Source organism: Aquila chrysaetos, chromosome 6 (genome assembly GCF_900496995.4).
Source record: "Aquila chrysaetos chrysaetos chromosome 6, bAquChr1.4, whole genome shotgun sequence".
NCBI lineage: Eukaryota > Metazoa > Chordata > Aves > Accipitriformes > Accipitridae > Aquila > Aquila chrysaetos.
Genome location: NC_044009.1, coordinates 13,706,303 through 13,724,220, shown reverse-complemented (window position 1 = coordinate 13,724,220; position 17,918 = coordinate 13,706,303). Strand labels below are relative to the sequence as shown.

The window sequence follows — 17,918 nt, the reverse complement described above, 5'->3', positions numbered from 1 at the left end:
GGCTTTATATGTGTTTACATGCAACAACACACCATCATTCTACTACGTCTGTAATTCAGGGATTTCAGAAACTGCACTTATTAGGAACAATAAAAAAAACCTGTTTGAGCTAGTATCTTAAAGGATAAAGTGCAGAACTGTAGTTAGTTCTATTTGGACAGAGACATTTCAACAAGACTACATACCTCTGCTGTTAAATTCAGTACACCTTTGAGCCTTCAGAATTGTTGCTAGTTTGTTCAGCAATTTCTGTTGCTCTGAACTAAGATTGCTCCCCAGTATACCAAGAGGTCCATCTCTTGTCTGGCTGGGGCTCAGTGCCTGCATGAACAGAAAATCCTACAATAAGCTGAATGTTTGGGAACAAAGAAGGCAACTAACTTGTTTGACAGCTTTATTTAATAAGAATAAGCATTTTGAAAAACAATTCATAGCAAGCTTAGGGGACAGGGTCCATAAATAAGTCTCTATAACAAACCAGCTCTAGAGGAAAAAAGCTTGACATTAGAGGTATTTCATTTAGGTTACGCGAGGTACCAAAACAGCTTGAGCATCAGTTTTTTTCTTCCTTGCCGTTTTCTTTCTTTTTTTTTTTTTTTTTTTTTTTTTTTTTTTTTTTTTTTTTAAAAAGGAGCTGATGTGCACACATATAGCTGGTTAAACACTGTAAACAGCCTGGCTGACTGCAGTGTTGAAAGAGAAAAAAAAATTGCCAATATAGTAAAGCCTCCTACTTTTAGTGAAGTATTACCAACAGATACGCTACCAGTATGTTGAGTAACCTATATAATTTAACACCTGCATTTCCTTTTACTAAAAAGTCCCTAATACATTGCCCTGCAATTAATGAATGCTTAAGGTTTTTTATGCGGATACTACTAATGCAAAGTAAGAGGAGCTGCTTGCTCAAGTTTTATGCCGACAAGGATGTGATACTTCAGCTCCTGGGTCTTTGTAAGTATTCCCAGATTCCATAGTACAGACATACCTTTGAGACCCAGTTACCCTAAAGCCTCAGGCTTTGGATCAAATCACCCTTATGAGCTGGTAACCATCCATTGGCACACACCCATCACAAAGCAAAAGCAAATACCGAGTGTTTTGTTTGCGACAGAAGAGCTGCATCTTACATTTGCTACAGATGGGAGGAACAGTCATATCCTTGCCGATTTAGCTGCAACAGTTTACTTTTGGCTAATGGGTATCTTATTACCTCAATGAGAAGGCATCATAACAGGCTGTATACCCTGGGTAGACTAGGACTGCTTCTATCAGCCAGGTCAGTTTAATCATTATTCATTAGGAAGCACAAAGCTTTTCACAATGCAGTAACTTGTTAAGTCTGAATAACCTGATTTTGGTCACAAGTCCTGAGAGTTCTTTGGCAAAAAGGAGGGGAAAACCAAAACCCCCAAAACAATCTTCCAAAAGCTGTTTTCAACTGCTGAGCTGATATCTTCATTGTGGGACAAAGGACAATACTGGAGCAGCCTTTTAAAGGCACACAAAAGGCACCTGGAGCAAAGACTGCTGCTGCTTTCAGCCAGTTTGGCAAGTAGAACAAATTTAAATATGCAGAAAAACAATAACAATAGCAAAGTTCAATCAACGATACTTCAAGAATAACACAGCATTCATTCTCCTATAATAAAGCTACATTACAAGAAACATCCTTTGTTTTCCCAGATAAAGCTATAACACAGAATATCATAGCTTGTAAGTGTCCCACCTACATTCTACAAACATTGCCCAAGTCAGTTTCCTAGCCTATTTTAAATCTCCCTGTAAAGGCAGGTGATGTATTGTACTTAGGTTCAAGCCTTCATTAGTGGCAGGATGAACTTATGTTTTTTTAAAAAGCAAAACAAAACCACACACACTTACCTCAGAGGGTTGGTTAAGTGAAAATGATTCATTCTTCACTGGTAACATTAGCACAGACTTCACCTTTTCACTTTCCGCATAGTCCACAGGCCGCAGACCAAATATATTACTGGCAAAACAAGCACAGATGGGTTTAAGTAAATAAAATGTGACTTGATTCTTAACTAACTGGGCACATTAGCAGGGTAGCTTTCCCTCCCACTTTCTTATTAATATGTAATTTCAGCTAAAAACCACAAAGCTTCAAGTAAGAATTGCATCCAAGACAGATGGATACTGAATTACAAGCTGCTGCATTCAGCTGAGGAGTAAGGGATGTTCAGAGCAGTATGTTCAGTTAAATAAACCACAGTCCTTGTTAAACCGTTTCAAGATGCGCTTTGATATCATTCACAAGACCCAGAAATTTCAGCTTTAATCTTTCGTTGCAGTCATATAACGAAGAAATGTATTTTTGGCTTACCTGATTCTACATACTGTTAAACATTGGAGCTTGATGTGATTATGCTTTTATGGGAAAAGCTATCTACTTCCTAGTTGGGAACTGTGGCTCACACTTCCAAAATTTGAGTATGCATCTCTTTTTCCCCTCAGTGTGCTGTTCCACAGAACACATTATAGCCAATTCATTCAGATTTTAGTTGGTTTGCCAATTTTGTTGAACACTGTTCAGCCTATGTGGCACCTCATAGTTATTAGATATGCTTCAAGACCCATTTTCTCCCCCATTCTTTTACTATTCCTCAGACAGATACGACTTGCTGTAAACACATCATCAAGCACAGCCATGGCTTCTCTCTCTTCTCTACACAACTTTGCAGCTGCAGGACAGTAGTGAGTAGAGGAAAGCTTGAAACTGCAGAACAGGTATAATTGCCGTTAACAAACATGATCCTCTGCCAGTACTCTTGGGAAACATTCTGCTTGCTTTGCCCTTTTGTGAGAATAATGGCTATTCCAGCTGATCCTCTTCTCCCTACCTCATGTAGATCTGGCTCTCAAAAGGCATAATAAGAGCTTGTTATAAAGGGGAAGCTTGTCACTGAGAACAAAGGCCTGACTCAGTATCTGAAATCCGGCAAGCTTAGTCATCAAACAGTGAAACATTTAAAGAGGTCAAAAAACCACTGCATCTTCGAAGCACTGTCTCTTAGTGAGCCACACGTTCCTGTGCAGCGTAAGAATCTAGGAAGCTTTATAGAGAATTCCACATAAGGTCATAACCCAATCCAGCCCAAAGAGAGGCTCAAATCATTAAGTCTTCATCCCGACTCAACTGGGGGGCTTTGGCCAGTACAAAGCTGAAAGATGCATCTGACCTTAGCACCTTTCTATGCTCCTGGCTAAGCACTGCTCACTGATAGAGCCTCTTAGGAAAACAACAATCCACAAAAATCCCACACAGAAGATTCTGGGATGGTATTTTACAATAGCTAGTGTTACAATATTACCAACCCCAAGCTCTTCTGTGTTACTAATGAGCAATGAGCTAGCATAATACAAATTCTGAAGACTAAAAGATAATTGGTTAAATCTCAGCCCAGTCCTGGGAGTTGCAGCCCATTAAATATTGTCATGCTGTTCCTGCTTTGTCATGCATCACCAGGGTAGCTCTTGCCCTTTCTTTAAATAAGTGCCATATTCAACTCAAACTGCTGCAGGATAGAGTACCTTTGAACAATGCATCCGGGGGTGGGGGGAGTATATTAGCACATACACTAAAATCACCTTAGACTAGATGGCTGACCTTTTACTGTGAACTAAGCAGGGGGAGGAAATCACTGCATGTCAGCAGCAGAGGTTTGGGAGTGTCTCCCCCTCCCAAGTCACAGGAAGATCCTTGACTGTTGGAAAAAATCTCATGAATGTTTACCATAGATAAATATATAGGCCACCAGTTAAATACAGAACATTTTTTGCAAAAAAAAAAAAAAGTACAAATAAAAGCTCCAGCTACCCCCTCTGTATTCACTTAAATTTTTCTTTTCTCCATTTTTAAGATCATTTCAGTTGCTTCTTACCATTGTGTTGCGAAATGCTATCCCATCATCATGCAGCATTGAAGAATTAATGGCTAATCACAGGATGTTAAGGTGGCACGGTTAAAGTAAAATGTGACAAACTTGGGAGCTCAGGTCTGTCAAAAGGAACACCAGCCCAAGGGATGGGTTTAAGAGTTTGGAATATTTGCAACAAAGCAACTTGTTGAGCTTCAGCGAAGTGAGAAAAAGTAGCTGAAACAGGAGAAAAGACAGTTTACAAAATAAAAACTAAGACAAGGAACATATCCAGACAATAGATTTTGAGCATGGTATTGTTTTAATTTACACATCCTTTTCAAAGAAAAAGGATGAAAACCAGATTTGTTCTTTTTAGTTAGGCACCCACTAACCATCCAAAAGGCAGATAATCATGATCAGAAAGAGACCTTGCCCAGTGTCTGCCGAGCTGGTACAATTACCAGTGCAGTTACTTGAGGAAGCGTTTTTAATATATTAGGAATGTATGTCATTTTTAGCCCTATGATCAGGATAAGGACCAGATCTATGCAGCCACAAGAACACCAGTAAGGCACAGGAATGGGAAACAGAAGCTTTTGGAAAAAAATGTGTGCTCAAATTTGTCTTTATTCAGCCAAGCTGAACAAGAGAAATCATCTACCTTGGTCAGAGTAAAAAATGAATTTTGATCCAGTTTGCAAAACAAAATTAAGTGGGACGTGCACATTGGGTCCACCCTGACATACAAACACAGTATTTTTAGAAATATCCATAACTGTGTTTGTGTGCTCCTACTATAGGTCTGGATTTGTTGAGAATGGGTCTGGTGCATGTGACTGCTTAACAGGACAAGTTCCACACCCAGAAGGAAGACAGACACAATTGTTTCTACAAGAGAGAAATAAGTATCTCTGGTGCTTAGGCTAGAATACCAGGTCTCTAAGGCATACTTCTTTCTACCAGAATGCAAGTGGGCTTTTTGCAAGTTGTTTTAAACATTCAAGTGTCAGATGTATCCTTTGATGCAAGCAGTCTCCTATTAGTCAGTCATCAAGGTACTGAATAGTCAGTAGAGGGCTCTTACAGCTAGAACAAATTCCAATCAAAGAGTAGGATGTCTGTGCTGAGAACAAAGATGAGCCCAATGAAGAGCAACTCAATGTAATCTGCTGAGTATGACTTTACATGAGATGACAGATGATATCTTAAGGAGTGACAGATCAAAGAACTTCTTAGGAAAAGCTTTAGAAATGGGATTCAGTGCATGGTGCAACATTGCTGAAGTCTTAGGTACGAAGACAACAGAGGGTACTGCTGTAGTCAAAAAGAAACTTAACAGCTACCTTCTAAATATTTCATTAAACTTTCAGCAACCAGGAGAGAAGATAAATAGGGAGACACACCCTTGTCAATTCTTTAGAAGCCCTGAACTTTCACAGGTTTTGATACAATCAAACATTGACTATATAATACTTTGTAATCAGGAGTTTTAAGCTGCTCCATTTTGACACCAGAAGTTATTTGCTATTCCACAGCTGAGCATAAACCAAGTTTTACCCCAGCCCCACAAAAAGAGTTCAGTATTGAATGGAAGTCCCACAACCAGGTCCCAGTGCAGTACTATAACCACTAATTCCCATATGGAAATCTGACCAATTTGGGGCTCTACAGTCAGCATCCGTATTCTGAGAGCGTGGTAAGCAGAAATCTTTTTTCAACCTGACAGAAGGAAAAAAATTTAATCTGCATAGCCAAAAAGACCATCTTAGATAACCAAACAGGGCCAGGGTTTTAATTAACCTGCTGTCAGCAGGAAGTTAAGCATACCATCTTGCACTTAAACAGTGAAGTCTTGCACTATCTTGACTTAGAAAAAGCATACAAAGTTATGTCAGTGTCATGGGTCTAATGCTTCCTGGAATTAACTGTAGATTATAGCAGCTTTTGCCCCTATGCCATTCATAATTGAAGACCATGGTCTATCCCTAAGCATTCCCATAGGTTTGTTCAGAATCAGACTCACAACTTCTCTAAGACAGCTAACACCTAGAAAAAATAGGGTAACACAACAATTTTTACTAATGCTAAACTTATTGTGCATGAAGAACTGGCAAGATAGCCCATTTGAGTGAAAGCATTTAGGAAGTACTGTGAAATTGCAAATGCACAGATCTAATTTTTCAAATCACTTGGCTTGCTGTGAAGCAAGGAAAAAAGACAGAATTCAAGAGAGACCGCACATGAAAAAAGCTATAAAAATAAAAATTAGCTATGTGTAGGAGATTAACTTAAAAAAATTAACTAGACCAGCAGGACAATTAATAGGTCCACTGATCCATGTAATATTTTTCATTTGTAGTTCATCTCTTTCCCAGTCAGTGAAAACTTCAAATGGCAAACGAAGTACCACACCTATTAAATCTTACAGATTTCCAAAAAATTTTTTTACCAAGGAATACTGAAATCCCAGGACTGCTTTCTGGCAAAAGAGGTAGTTCTCATCTGTATTCACTTGGTCCAGAAGACATGTAGCTGCTTCATATTACATACAGTTACTTCTTAATGCACTATGTATTAACACACAAGGAGAAAAAAACTAGCCTGAAAGACACTTGGAATGAGATGTACTTGATGGGTCTGTGAACCTGATGATCTAAATCTGAAATTGCGAAGTCTCAGCTCTCTGATGGCTAGGGGTATGCTAATATCTGTGTGCCTCATGAATTGAGGTCCCTTAGAAAGTAGCTGTATTTGCTCCCAGATATATCTTACATTCCTCTACAGACCAGTGGATCTTACCTGCCTTTGGGCCTCCAGTCACTAAATATTGCACATATTTAAAAACAATATTTCATCTTGCACAATTGAGTATCATACTAAATTTCAAAACTACTGCTCTAAGCAGGCTATTCAACACAAGCTCTGTTTTTATTCCAGTAGATTAACTCTCCAACACACAAGGGACATTAAGACACAAAACTGAGTTAATTCTACAGTCAAAACAGCAGCAAGACATCAGTCACTTTTGTGAGGTTTCATGCTATGTATTTCATAGTGTCCCAAGTAACATTTGAACACGTTTATCATGTTCATATTTTACTTAGCTTAGCTAAAGGAACAGACTTAAGTAACCACAGTGAACTAATCAAACTTTCCTCCCCGCCTCCATGAGGAAATGAAGAATCACTTTAATATGCCAGGACAAAGAGGGCCCTCTCCTGGGCTGAAAGTTAGTTCATCGAGAGCCTGAAGAGCCCACAAAAGGACTAGAAAGTTTCATACACCAAAAAAAATGCAAACTAAAATTAGACAAATTTATCAAAAAATGCAAACTAAAATTAGACAAATTTATCAGTTTGGCAAAATTGGTTTGGTATAGTCTTAGCTCACACATTGCATACCTCTAAAGTTAAGGCACTCCTCAAGTATATTCCTAAAGAAAATAAACCTTTGAGAAGAAATGCAAGTTCTACTCGTCACTGCTCAATTTCTACTTTAAAGATCCTAGAGTAATGATGTAAAGGTGAGCAGATCCTGCATTAAGTACAAAGAGGCCAATTATAACTAGTCATACTGAAAAGAACTATAATTGCACCATCTTAAGTGATCACCCTGTTCTCACCTTCTGTTTTTAAAACTGTGGTCTGCAGATCTCAGGGATCTAGGAAAAAAGTCACTGAAGAAAAGCAAGCTTCTTGTCAGATTTGACTTCATTATAGGGGTACCTGAATCCACTAGAAAAAAAATATTTAAACCTTCTACATTAAAGAACGTTCAAATCCACTTACCTAGACAAATCCAACCGCTGTTTAATCAGGACTACAACTACCAGAGGCAGTGGCAGAAAAAAAAAAAAAAGGCATAAGATTTGCAAAATCATGATCCAGGGAAAGATCATGGCACAATTCATTGCTGGAAGCTAGCAAGGCACAGGAAGGAAGGCAGGCACAAGACATTCTCAGAAGTCTCAGGCATACTGTTCTTGTTTCTATTCTTTCTTGGTAGTGTTTGGAAGAGGTCCGTAAAGTCTCACTATTCAAGCCTGAACACTTTGCTTGTACATCCCTTCCTCTGTGCCTCTAATGCTCTCTGTAAAAATAGGGGAAAAAAAAACCCCAACCCCTTTCCATCATCAATGCAATAGTAACATGCACAGTAGCATTTCAGCCAGAGATAGAGTTTACAGAAGATTTGGAAGCCTCAGTTTTTCCAGGGGGGACATAAAGGACTGGATTTTTGCCAAAGCACCTGTGGTTCCTTTTACCAGACAAATAAAACAAAGATTAAAGGCAGCTAAATTTGTTCCCCAAAAGATTTTAAGTTAAAAGAAAAAAAGTATATATATTTATCAACACCACACACTAGAGATTCCAAGTACCCTGGATATTAAGTCGAGAACAGTGCATACTTAGAAGTGGGTTAGAAGCCATTTTTGATACTCAGAGGTACTGCAAGAGGTACCTAGTTGCAGAGTTGTGACATATCCCATGTCACACCGTTTTAATATACAACTGAACATTACCTGTATTCAGTGAAAAGCTAAGCCAGAGCTTAAGGTTTACGTACATCTTTCATTCCGTGATTAAAAATAGGAAGTCATGTTTGTTCATGTAGAATGAGCTGAAAGAGGTTCAGCTTCATCTCGGTTTGTGTGAACACGTGCAGCAGAAACTAAGGCTAATGAGACGCCCAAAGAGTCCACTGTTGCAATCTGGAGTCTCTGCTGTGCAAATCTTCCAGTGTTTAAGTCCTGTCAAAACCTTGCATCAAAGGTGTTGTCTGTGCTATGCTTTCAAATACCAGATAGACAAGTGATAAGTGTCACACAACCAGTTCCCAATATTCAAGTGGCTTGAAAATTAGTTTCTGAAGCTGTCTGCTTTTCAAGGTGTAATGCACTGCTCTTTGTTGTTCAAGAACAAAGTGAAGATGAACAAATGATCCTTGTTTTACTTTTTCATGCTGAAGTTTTTTGGGTTTGTTTTGGTTTTTTTTTTAAATCCAGTATATTCAAGATTAAGACTCTTTTTGAAAACCCTACGCTTTTGCATAGAGTACCTTAATTCTCTAAGCTTCAAGAGCAAATACTGAGAGCTGAAGTGATTAAACTGAACTTATTTATGCATCATGCAAGACTTCACCCTATCATGTTACTATATACACACACACCTATTGACAACATGCATTGGACTCATTTTCTACACACAGGCCCTAGCACAATACTACAACACCTAAAACCACATTTAGTGTCTGAAGTACTAATAGCTCACAGGGTTATTCATAGACTAACAGATACTTTAGCACCTCCTATACACAAATGCCAATATCTTCAGAAGGCATAACTGTATAGAAGATTCAAGTAAAAATATTTCTAAGCGTTTTGGGGGGGGTTTTTTTGGTTTGGGTTTTTTTTGTTGTTGTTTTAATTAAAAAGTATACTAAAGCACTAGAGCTTTGATCCAGAATGGGAAAAAAAAAAAAAAAACATTACCCAGATCTCAGCCTGTGTCTATGCCATTTGTGAAGGTAGAACAGACTGGACCAAAACACCTTCTGCTAGCAAGTAGTGTAGTAAAAGTAAAGAAACAAAAAAACAGCTGTAGCAGTTCAAAACTCATCTAGCTCAGCATCTTAGATCTGACAGTAGCTATAACATGATGCCAACTGAAAAGTGTAACAATAGGGTAAGCCTATTTTGTTACTTTCCTAGTACCATCTCCAATGCTCCAGCTATCTATGACTCGGACGTCCTCAGAAAAGCTTAGGACAAAGCAAAACAGAAAGCCCTACCTGGAAAAGGGGGATATGAGTATAGTGGAGCATACATTTAACACCCACCCCCTCGCTTCAAATAAATCACATTTATTACTAGCTTTGCTTCGTATTTACTTAACATACACCCTGGAAGCTGTAGCTGTAACTAATGCCGCAGTTAAAAGAACATCCCACATCTACTTACACTGCATCACGGGAGGCACCATGCAAAAGCAGCAGCTCAACAATGCTCGCATGCCCGTTCTTGGCAGCATCATGAAGCGGTGAGTCGTTCTGATACCCCGTAGTATTCACTAATGCCTTGTATTGTAGCAACAGCTCCACCACTTCTTTGTGCCCATGATTACATGCCTCGTGCTAGTTGGGTAAATCCATAAGTAGTAAAGAGAGAAAACTCAAGTGAAACAGAATTCAGAGGAAGGACCTGTCACACCAGTGACACATTCATTTTCAAACACCTTTCAGTAGATGCTTGGGGAAGATGATGCAAAGATACTGCATTACATTCCTGACATGAATTAACCTTGGAACCTGGCACTAATAAAAAGCACAGAGAAGAACTGAACAAAGGCCAACTGTGTGCAAATTAGACTACAGGGAACAAAGCCTCCCAGATTACAGACTCTGTCAAGGGTATTCTTCAGGAGAAGAAGTAGTCATGGTTGAAAAGAACCTTTTGTTTATTTTCTGCAATTCAAGTGATCAATTTTTTCATTCAACTACTTTATATATTTCCAAAATGGTAAAAAAACACCGAGGATGTTAAGAACCCATAAAACATACACATTGTCTGCAATTGATCATTTTCTAGTTATCACAGTTATATCCTCTGCATTTGCAGAATCGCAGGCTGATAGATTTCTTGGCATGCCCTACCCCAGCAAAGCAGTTGGATTTGTGCAGGTCAGTAGTTGCTAATAAATTCTTTTAAACTTGTTTATTGTCACTTCTTCACTTCACATAATTTTTTGTCACCTAAATGCATGTAAAGGGAACTAAAATATAGGAGAGGAAAGGATGGATGAAATGAAATCTGATCAGAAGACAGGTGACAGGAAAAAAAAAAAATCTTCAACACTCACCAGTGGTGTCCAGCCAGCATTGTCTTTGACATTGGGATCTGCCCCATTTTTAAGCAGCTGTTGAACAGCTGCTAAGTCACCCTACATAGGTAAAAAAACATAGTTATTAAAAAGTAATGAAGAAGATACATAAAGACACAAAAATTTAAGAGATGCAGAATTATAATTTAGCTGCAAAAAAATGTAATGATACAAGTCTTCCACTAGATATTGTCAGGATGACAAAAACTCAACTGGTTTGGAGACCACAGTTTATCATTACTGTTTGTTTAGAAGCACCTATACATTTTACACAGTTATATATTTTTAGATAAAAACAATGCACATAACAGACTTCACTCAGAATAAATGGACAAGTCTGTGCTGATTGCAATCTGTCCACTAGAGTCAACTGCAAGGATTAAAGTCAGGAACATTTATTGAGAATTTCCTTGTCCTTCAGACTGAATTTTTTTCAAACTAATCTAAATAACTGGCTAGAAACATGCATAGGCGAAATAGATTAATAAGCCTGACAAGATTCTATAAATTGTTTTCCCACAAGGGAAAAAGGAAAAGAGTTTTATTTAACACTGCAATTACTACTCATGTTGAACCTCACTGACACTTTCTCTGACAGTTATTCTACCAAGTTTTCATTTGCTTTTTGGAAGAACGCTATATTCAGTTTTTACTATAAGCAAGGAAATGTATGTGGGAAAGGCTGGAAACTGATGCAGAGATCATGGGAAGAGAAAAGAGGCTGAGCAGAGAAGGTGAAGGAAGCAACTGGGCAGAACTGTGAATCAGAGGTTTTGACAGTCTTAAAAGACAAGTATAAGAAAGAAAGTTGGTAATAAGATTGGAACATATACAGATGCAGCTATAAATAGGCAAGGAGAAGCCTCCTGCAGAAGCTGAGGCAAAGAAATCTCTGCAGTGCAGGTCTTCTTAAAAGCAGGTGGGAAAAGTAACCCAAAGAGACTGAAAACAAACAGACTCTGATGCCCTTCTTTCACAGAACTGCCCCCACCCCAGCATGCTGGTACTTAAAACTCACTTTGTGCAATATCAGCCAGTTCCCGCTTCCGGCATTTGTTACTACAGAGTAGCAATTGCAAAGGTCTGCCCTACTGAAAGAGGCACCATAATTCTGTTCAAAAAATCTTTGCTGCAATGTCGGGAACCCTCCACAGCTGCAGGTACACAACCAATGGGGCCAGGCTGACCCACACCTCTCAGCATCAGGTACCACCTCTCAGGCCAAAGCAATGATTTACCTGCACTATTACAGATCAGGAGCAGTTACACACCATTTCTCAGCTGACGGGGTAACAGGGAAGGAGGAGATTGCCAAATGTCATCTAATGACCACAACTACCTAAATAATGCAAGCTTTTCAAAGGCTAAACTAGCCTAGTAGGCCTCAAGTTTCTGCATGGCTTGCCACCAATGCCCCAATTCTTTTTATTTTAGGGTTTGGGTTTTTAGGATCCACTAACACTTTCCCTAGACCATGGTTTTGTGATCCCCAATGAAAAGACTAATATAAAAACTGGTATCTAGCTCTTGTCCTTGGCCAAACTTGCAATATATAAATATTTGGACCTGGAGTGGGGAACAGAAGTTTAATCCATGATATACAGAAAGTTCCATGCCCTTAAGTAGTAGCAAATCAAGGAATTCCTAACTGTTACTCCACAGTGTACCTTAGAAAAAGTGAGAGAACATTAAATTAAGCTTTAGATACAACAAAAACTTGATCCCATTTTTTGGTCCCAGCAAAATGTTACCTTTCAAAGCAATTAAAGAATTCTAACAGCAGCTTATTCATTATGGTTACAAGGTGACAGACATGCATCAAATCTGAAAAGTTATTCAGAGGCAGTTAAGAGTGCTCAGCATTAGATCTTTTTCTACAGAGAGAAGATACAATTATCTATAATGAGTGAGATCTGAGCTTATCATTTAAAGTTAAGTTTGCAAACATGTACATCAAGGGTTTGACATTTCAAGAGTACTCCTTTAAAGCAGTAAGCATAGCTAATAATTTGTGTGGGCATTAGGTAGTATCACAGCTTTTCAGAACTTTATATGAACATTGATTTGTAAAACATTGCTGCAGTTTTATCAAAGGAAATGTTGCTGGTGTGGACACCAGTACTGACAACATCCACAGACTGAAATCCAGGTCTAAGTCAAAATTAGAAAATTGGTGTTTTGCTGTTTACAGAAGACAAATATTGTCATCGCCTCAGCTGTAAATGGAACCTGCTCCCTGCAACCAGCACCTAGCAATGAGAGTGACAGAAAGGGAGGGGAAGCTGTCATGCCAGCTGTACTGCACAATGACTAGATGGGTGCTGTCAATCAGGATTACAAGAGATGTTAACAAAATTGTTCATAGCTAGGAGAACATGCCTTTTGTCCCCTCAGAGGCTCTTCAGCGAGTTACCATATTGTAAATATTTAGTTTTAAAAAAAAAAAAAGCAGAAGACTAAATTTCAAGAAGCACATCCTTAGCAGATGCGTTATCAAGTCCCTCCTGCAAGGATCATCTGACAGTGATCCATGAGTAAAAAAAGTGCAGTTAACACATTGACCAGTTCTATCAAAGTTGATGGAATTACTCTACATTTAAAAGTTAATAAATGTTTTGCTCAACTCTAAACAAGAAAGAATAAGGACCTGGTAGGGGCAAGTCCCAGCCGCAAATATCTATATACCATATGTCTGTCTTCCACAAGTAAGAAAGCAGAAGAGACTACACCTACTAGTATGGAATTACTAATTCAAACACGCTTCATAAAGTTGTGCTTTGACTAATATTGAAATCGACTTTGTGCATTTAGTCCCTTGAGTTTACTTATCTAGCAATGCCAGCATAAAATCACCAGTCCCAAATACAGAGTCATAACCATACCAGATGATATGAGGAGGGGCCCTCACAGCTTGTCTTAGCAGTCTGTAGCAACAGCAGAGTGGAAACGTAACTGGAGATACTACTTGTCCAGAAACAGAAAACAGGACAAACACCAGGTAGAAAATGCTAACGTTAACAATTCACAGGGAAGTGTTTATTTTTAAATCTCATTATCAATGAAGGATTACAACCAGCTTCTGAAGAGGCAGAAACTACTGCAGAATGTAAAGTTACCCATTTGGAAGAAACAAAGCAAAGGACATTTTAAGCTCCTAACAAAGCTTATGTATAGTGACAACACAATAATGCAATGGGTTTGCTCTTCCTCTGCTACAGCTTAACGGAGCTCTGAAAACCACAGAAGCAAGAAAGGCATTGGGGCCATCTGTTGGCAGATCTAGAAGACAGCATTAGCTTACACAGAGAAGGGTATTTACACAGCTTCAGAAACACTTCCCTCCCAATGAGAATTTAGTTCCTGCAGGTGCAGATGGCATAAGCCCAGAAAACCATCCTCACTTGGCTTAGACAAGGTTTTTGGTTGGGTCTGTTTGTGGTTTGTTTTTTTTTTCCCAAGTCAATTGTGTCACAACTTTTAATGCAGACAGATGGTTAAGAACAGCAAGCAACTGTTCAGCCCTATTTTATAGGTTTTTTTTTTTCCATTTTACCCTTTACTATTTCCACTAACCATCGATACTTTCCACCCAAAAGTCACATTAAAATTACTAAGTTAATGAAAACATATTCTACCACTTCAAGAGAGACCCAAAGAATTAGGGCAGTTCCTGAAGATGAAGCTAAAAACCTGTACCATTTCAACCAAACACTTCTCCCTTTATTTGCAAAGGTAACCAAGTGACTTCAATCTTTAGGTCAAAAAAAATGAACAACCCCCCCCTTTCAAACCCGAATACATTTGCTTGTTTAAGTTACAGCAGGGGGATGGGACAGACAACTAGGTTATTTACAACTCATAAGTGGTCAAAGAGGGCAAATATGAATTACAGCGTGCTTATAGTAATTGTGAATGCTCCAACGAACTCTTTCCAGGAACCAGCGAGTTTCTCACCTCAAATTTCTCCAAATTAATTCCCCACCCAGCAGCTCATTTATTAACTAACAAGCATACAAATAACTATGCTTAACCTTTAACAAAAAGAAAACATTCAAGAAGTTCAGTTTAACCCACTTCAGAAACAAGAGCAATGACAACCAAGCATTATTAAAAAAGAAATGGCAATTTGTTTCTAAGCTTTCAAATCAGCACTTGGGAAGATGGATTGCTTTGACTCGTGGCCAATTTTCATATTCTTAAGTTCTATACATTTGAAACCATTACACTGCTTCATTTTTGTCTTAAGCTACCTGCTGGATACTACCCATAATCAGGAGGCTGCTTGCCATTCCTATACCACTTGGCTTTAACAATAGAAAGCCAATGTCAAACTACAACTTCAAAGCAGTTTCAGGTGCTACACCTGCATCTGAGTTATCCTGCTAGTTTCTGCCAGCAGACCTCACTGCTCCAATGAAATGGATATTATACACACAGCTAAGTCACCTGCCACGCAAAATCACAAGGTCTGGACAAAAAGACTCTGGACCAACAGATGCATTCATTCACTGTGAAGCAGCTGGCAGGAATGATGCTGTCCATCCACTGCTTTTTACTCCGGGGAGGCTGGGAGTGCCCGACTGCGCAGCAGCACAAACCCCTCTTGTACCTAAAGGTGCGAGTGAAAAGGAAGGAGTGGAACACATTCTTCCTATGTACGCGTGTGACCCAACACTCAACCATGATATATACCCATCTGGTACCAAAAGCAAGGAACTGCACAGCCGACTAGGTCAGACACCTGAAAGATGACCTAAAAAGTATTTTGATGTTGGCCATCACATGGTCACAAACCCACAAAATCTTCTCTCACTCTCCTTTCTAATGTGTCATTACCTGGTAACAAAGCAATAAAAAGGAAGAACAGTCTCACAGGCTCAGAAGGAATTACCTAGTAGTTATTACAGTGTTAAGTATAATGAATATGAAGGGTCCAGCACAACAGGCTAGCCATGGGTGAAGTCTTTATGAAGGCCCTCCTGGTCAGCTGTCAAAACTAAAGGATCCCTGAAACAGGAGGTAACCAAAACTGGTCCCAATGCTCTTTGTCTCCCAATTAAGTAGATGCTCTGCATAGATGCAATTTCTTCTTTCCTCAGAACAGGGACAACTCTCCAATTGCTTCTAACTTAAAGCATAAAAATCAAAACCTTCTCCCAGCTACCTCCCATCCACTCCTTTGTAACAGTGCGGCTGTTGCTGTCGTCTTCTGTTACCCTGTTGCGTTGCAGTTTGCTATTCCTCTGCCTGGAATCGGTAGTGGCAGCGATTCCACACTGTGAACTGCGCCATCAGCTCCCTTGTCAAAGCAGAAGAAACATAGGCACAACCACGACCAGAAATACTGTACCAAGAAACTATGATTTTTTTCTCTTCATAGTAGATTTAAGACTCTGTACTAACTAGTTGAGTAGTACTGTGCTGCATTTTTAATTGCCACATAAGAGCTAGTCCTGTGAACAACTCTTTACTTCACTGTAAAAAAAATCCTATGTGGAAGGGCTGTTGATTGGGCAATTTCCCACCACTTTAGAATATTAGGAGCACAATAGGTCACGTTTTGTATTTTAACTAATTGGAAGTTTTACCTTTAACGACTATGGAGGAAGATAAACATGACTGCTGTTTGCTATGGGAAGAGCCGCATTTATTTTAATTTATTAGTTTAACTCAGCACTAAGTTTATCCACACGAGAACCTTTCTTGAGAACCATTTTGATTTCAGTAACTTAATGTCTAGTAGTAGTAAACAGGGACAATCCCTCAGAATCATTTGGAACAGCACAATACACTTCATTTTAATGCCAATGTTGTTTATTATCTCTTTTAAATAAGAAAAACAGGAGAACTCAATTAGCTTTAATTAAATTCAGGGTATTGGACCTTAACTACTCTTGAAAATAATATTTATTTTTATAATTAATGAAGTCCCAGAGAATTAGACTTTACTTCACTTTGGCGGGAGGGTGGCAGCTACAAGTCTATTTCCCATTGCACACATCGAAAAACATTACTGGCTGTGGAAAGAACAAGAAAAAAACAACCTATAAAACAAAATTGGAAGAGAAATACTTCTTCCAGAAACAGAAAAAATGACAGGGCTATTTTGAAAAAAAACCCACAATGAGAATATGCATAGAGTATAAAGCCTAGTATTTTCAAGACCAATTTCTTTGAGAAAACACATTTATCAGTTCCATAGCAGGGTTCCTACAACTTAGAAGAGTCATCTAGAAACATACAGGTTACATGAAAGATACTTGCATGCAAAAAAAAAAAGTTTTCTTGCAATTGCCACACACCATCAGCAGATTCATGGCAACTAATCACTACTGTTTCTTGTTCGCTGTTTCACAAAGTAAAATGATACCAAACCCTATGACCAATAGTTCTTTAGAAAGACCAAGTCCTCACATCATGCTGGCTTGAGCAACTTAAGTCTTAATCCACTTTGACATGGGCTAGTAATTGTGCCTACATTTACTGGCTACCAGGGGACGCAGCAACTTCTTAGGAATGCTATAACATACCCATGATTAAGCTATATAACAAGAACAAAGAACACCACAAATGAAAGGAGATAATCTGTATAATCTCCTTCTACAGATGAGGAACTGAGGTTCAGAGACAGTAAAACAACTTTCTCAGAGTTGCATCGGAAGTTTCATAATAAGGATACGTGCAAGTAGACAACCACAACCAAAAGACTGCTCTCCTGCCTTATTTTAATTACATTTGAAAGAGAGTGGTAACTTTTGGATCACCCTGAAGCCCTACCTAGTTAAACGAGCCTTTACTAATGAGCACCTCAACGCAAATGGAATTGATGGATTCAAACCACAGCAGAACTAATGAGGAACAGAAGCAACTTCCCATTTTAGCTCAATAATTATAAACATTAAAAGACAACACCAAAATGAATTCACACACAGGACTGAAAAAAGCATTCATGTGTATGCCCACCCCACCGCCTACACTACAGCTGGAGATCAGCTTTTCAGCCCACTGAAATAGCCCTATCCCTTTTTCCGAGGGCTGCACCAATGCCAACAAGCAGTGCCAGCTATACCACTAAACTTGGATAATCAAACTTGTTTATCCTTTTTGCCTATAGCATGAACTGCTTAATTTTTACTCATTTATCTTCAAAATGCTT

General features: G+C 38.8%; 1 protein-coding gene across 2 annotated transcripts in view; it reads right to left on the bottom strand.

Annotated features, from left to right (window-relative positions):
• Positions 1-17,918, bottom strand: part of BARD1 (BRCA1 associated RING domain 1) — a 46,184-nt gene that overhangs the window by 13,477 nt on the left and 14,789 nt on the right. For both annotated transcript variants that reach the window (XM_030019056.1, XM_030019055.2), the window contains 4 exons: positions 10,742-10,822; positions 9,844-10,016; positions 1,885-1,993; positions 186-321 (listed from right to left, as the gene is read on the bottom strand). In XM_030019056.1, coding sequence (XP_029874916.1) covers positions 186-321; positions 1,885-1,993; positions 9,844-10,016; positions 10,742-10,822 — 499 coding nt within the window. The remainder of the gene's footprint in view (positions 1-185; positions 322-1,884; positions 1,994-9,843; positions 10,017-10,741; positions 10,823-17,918) is intronic.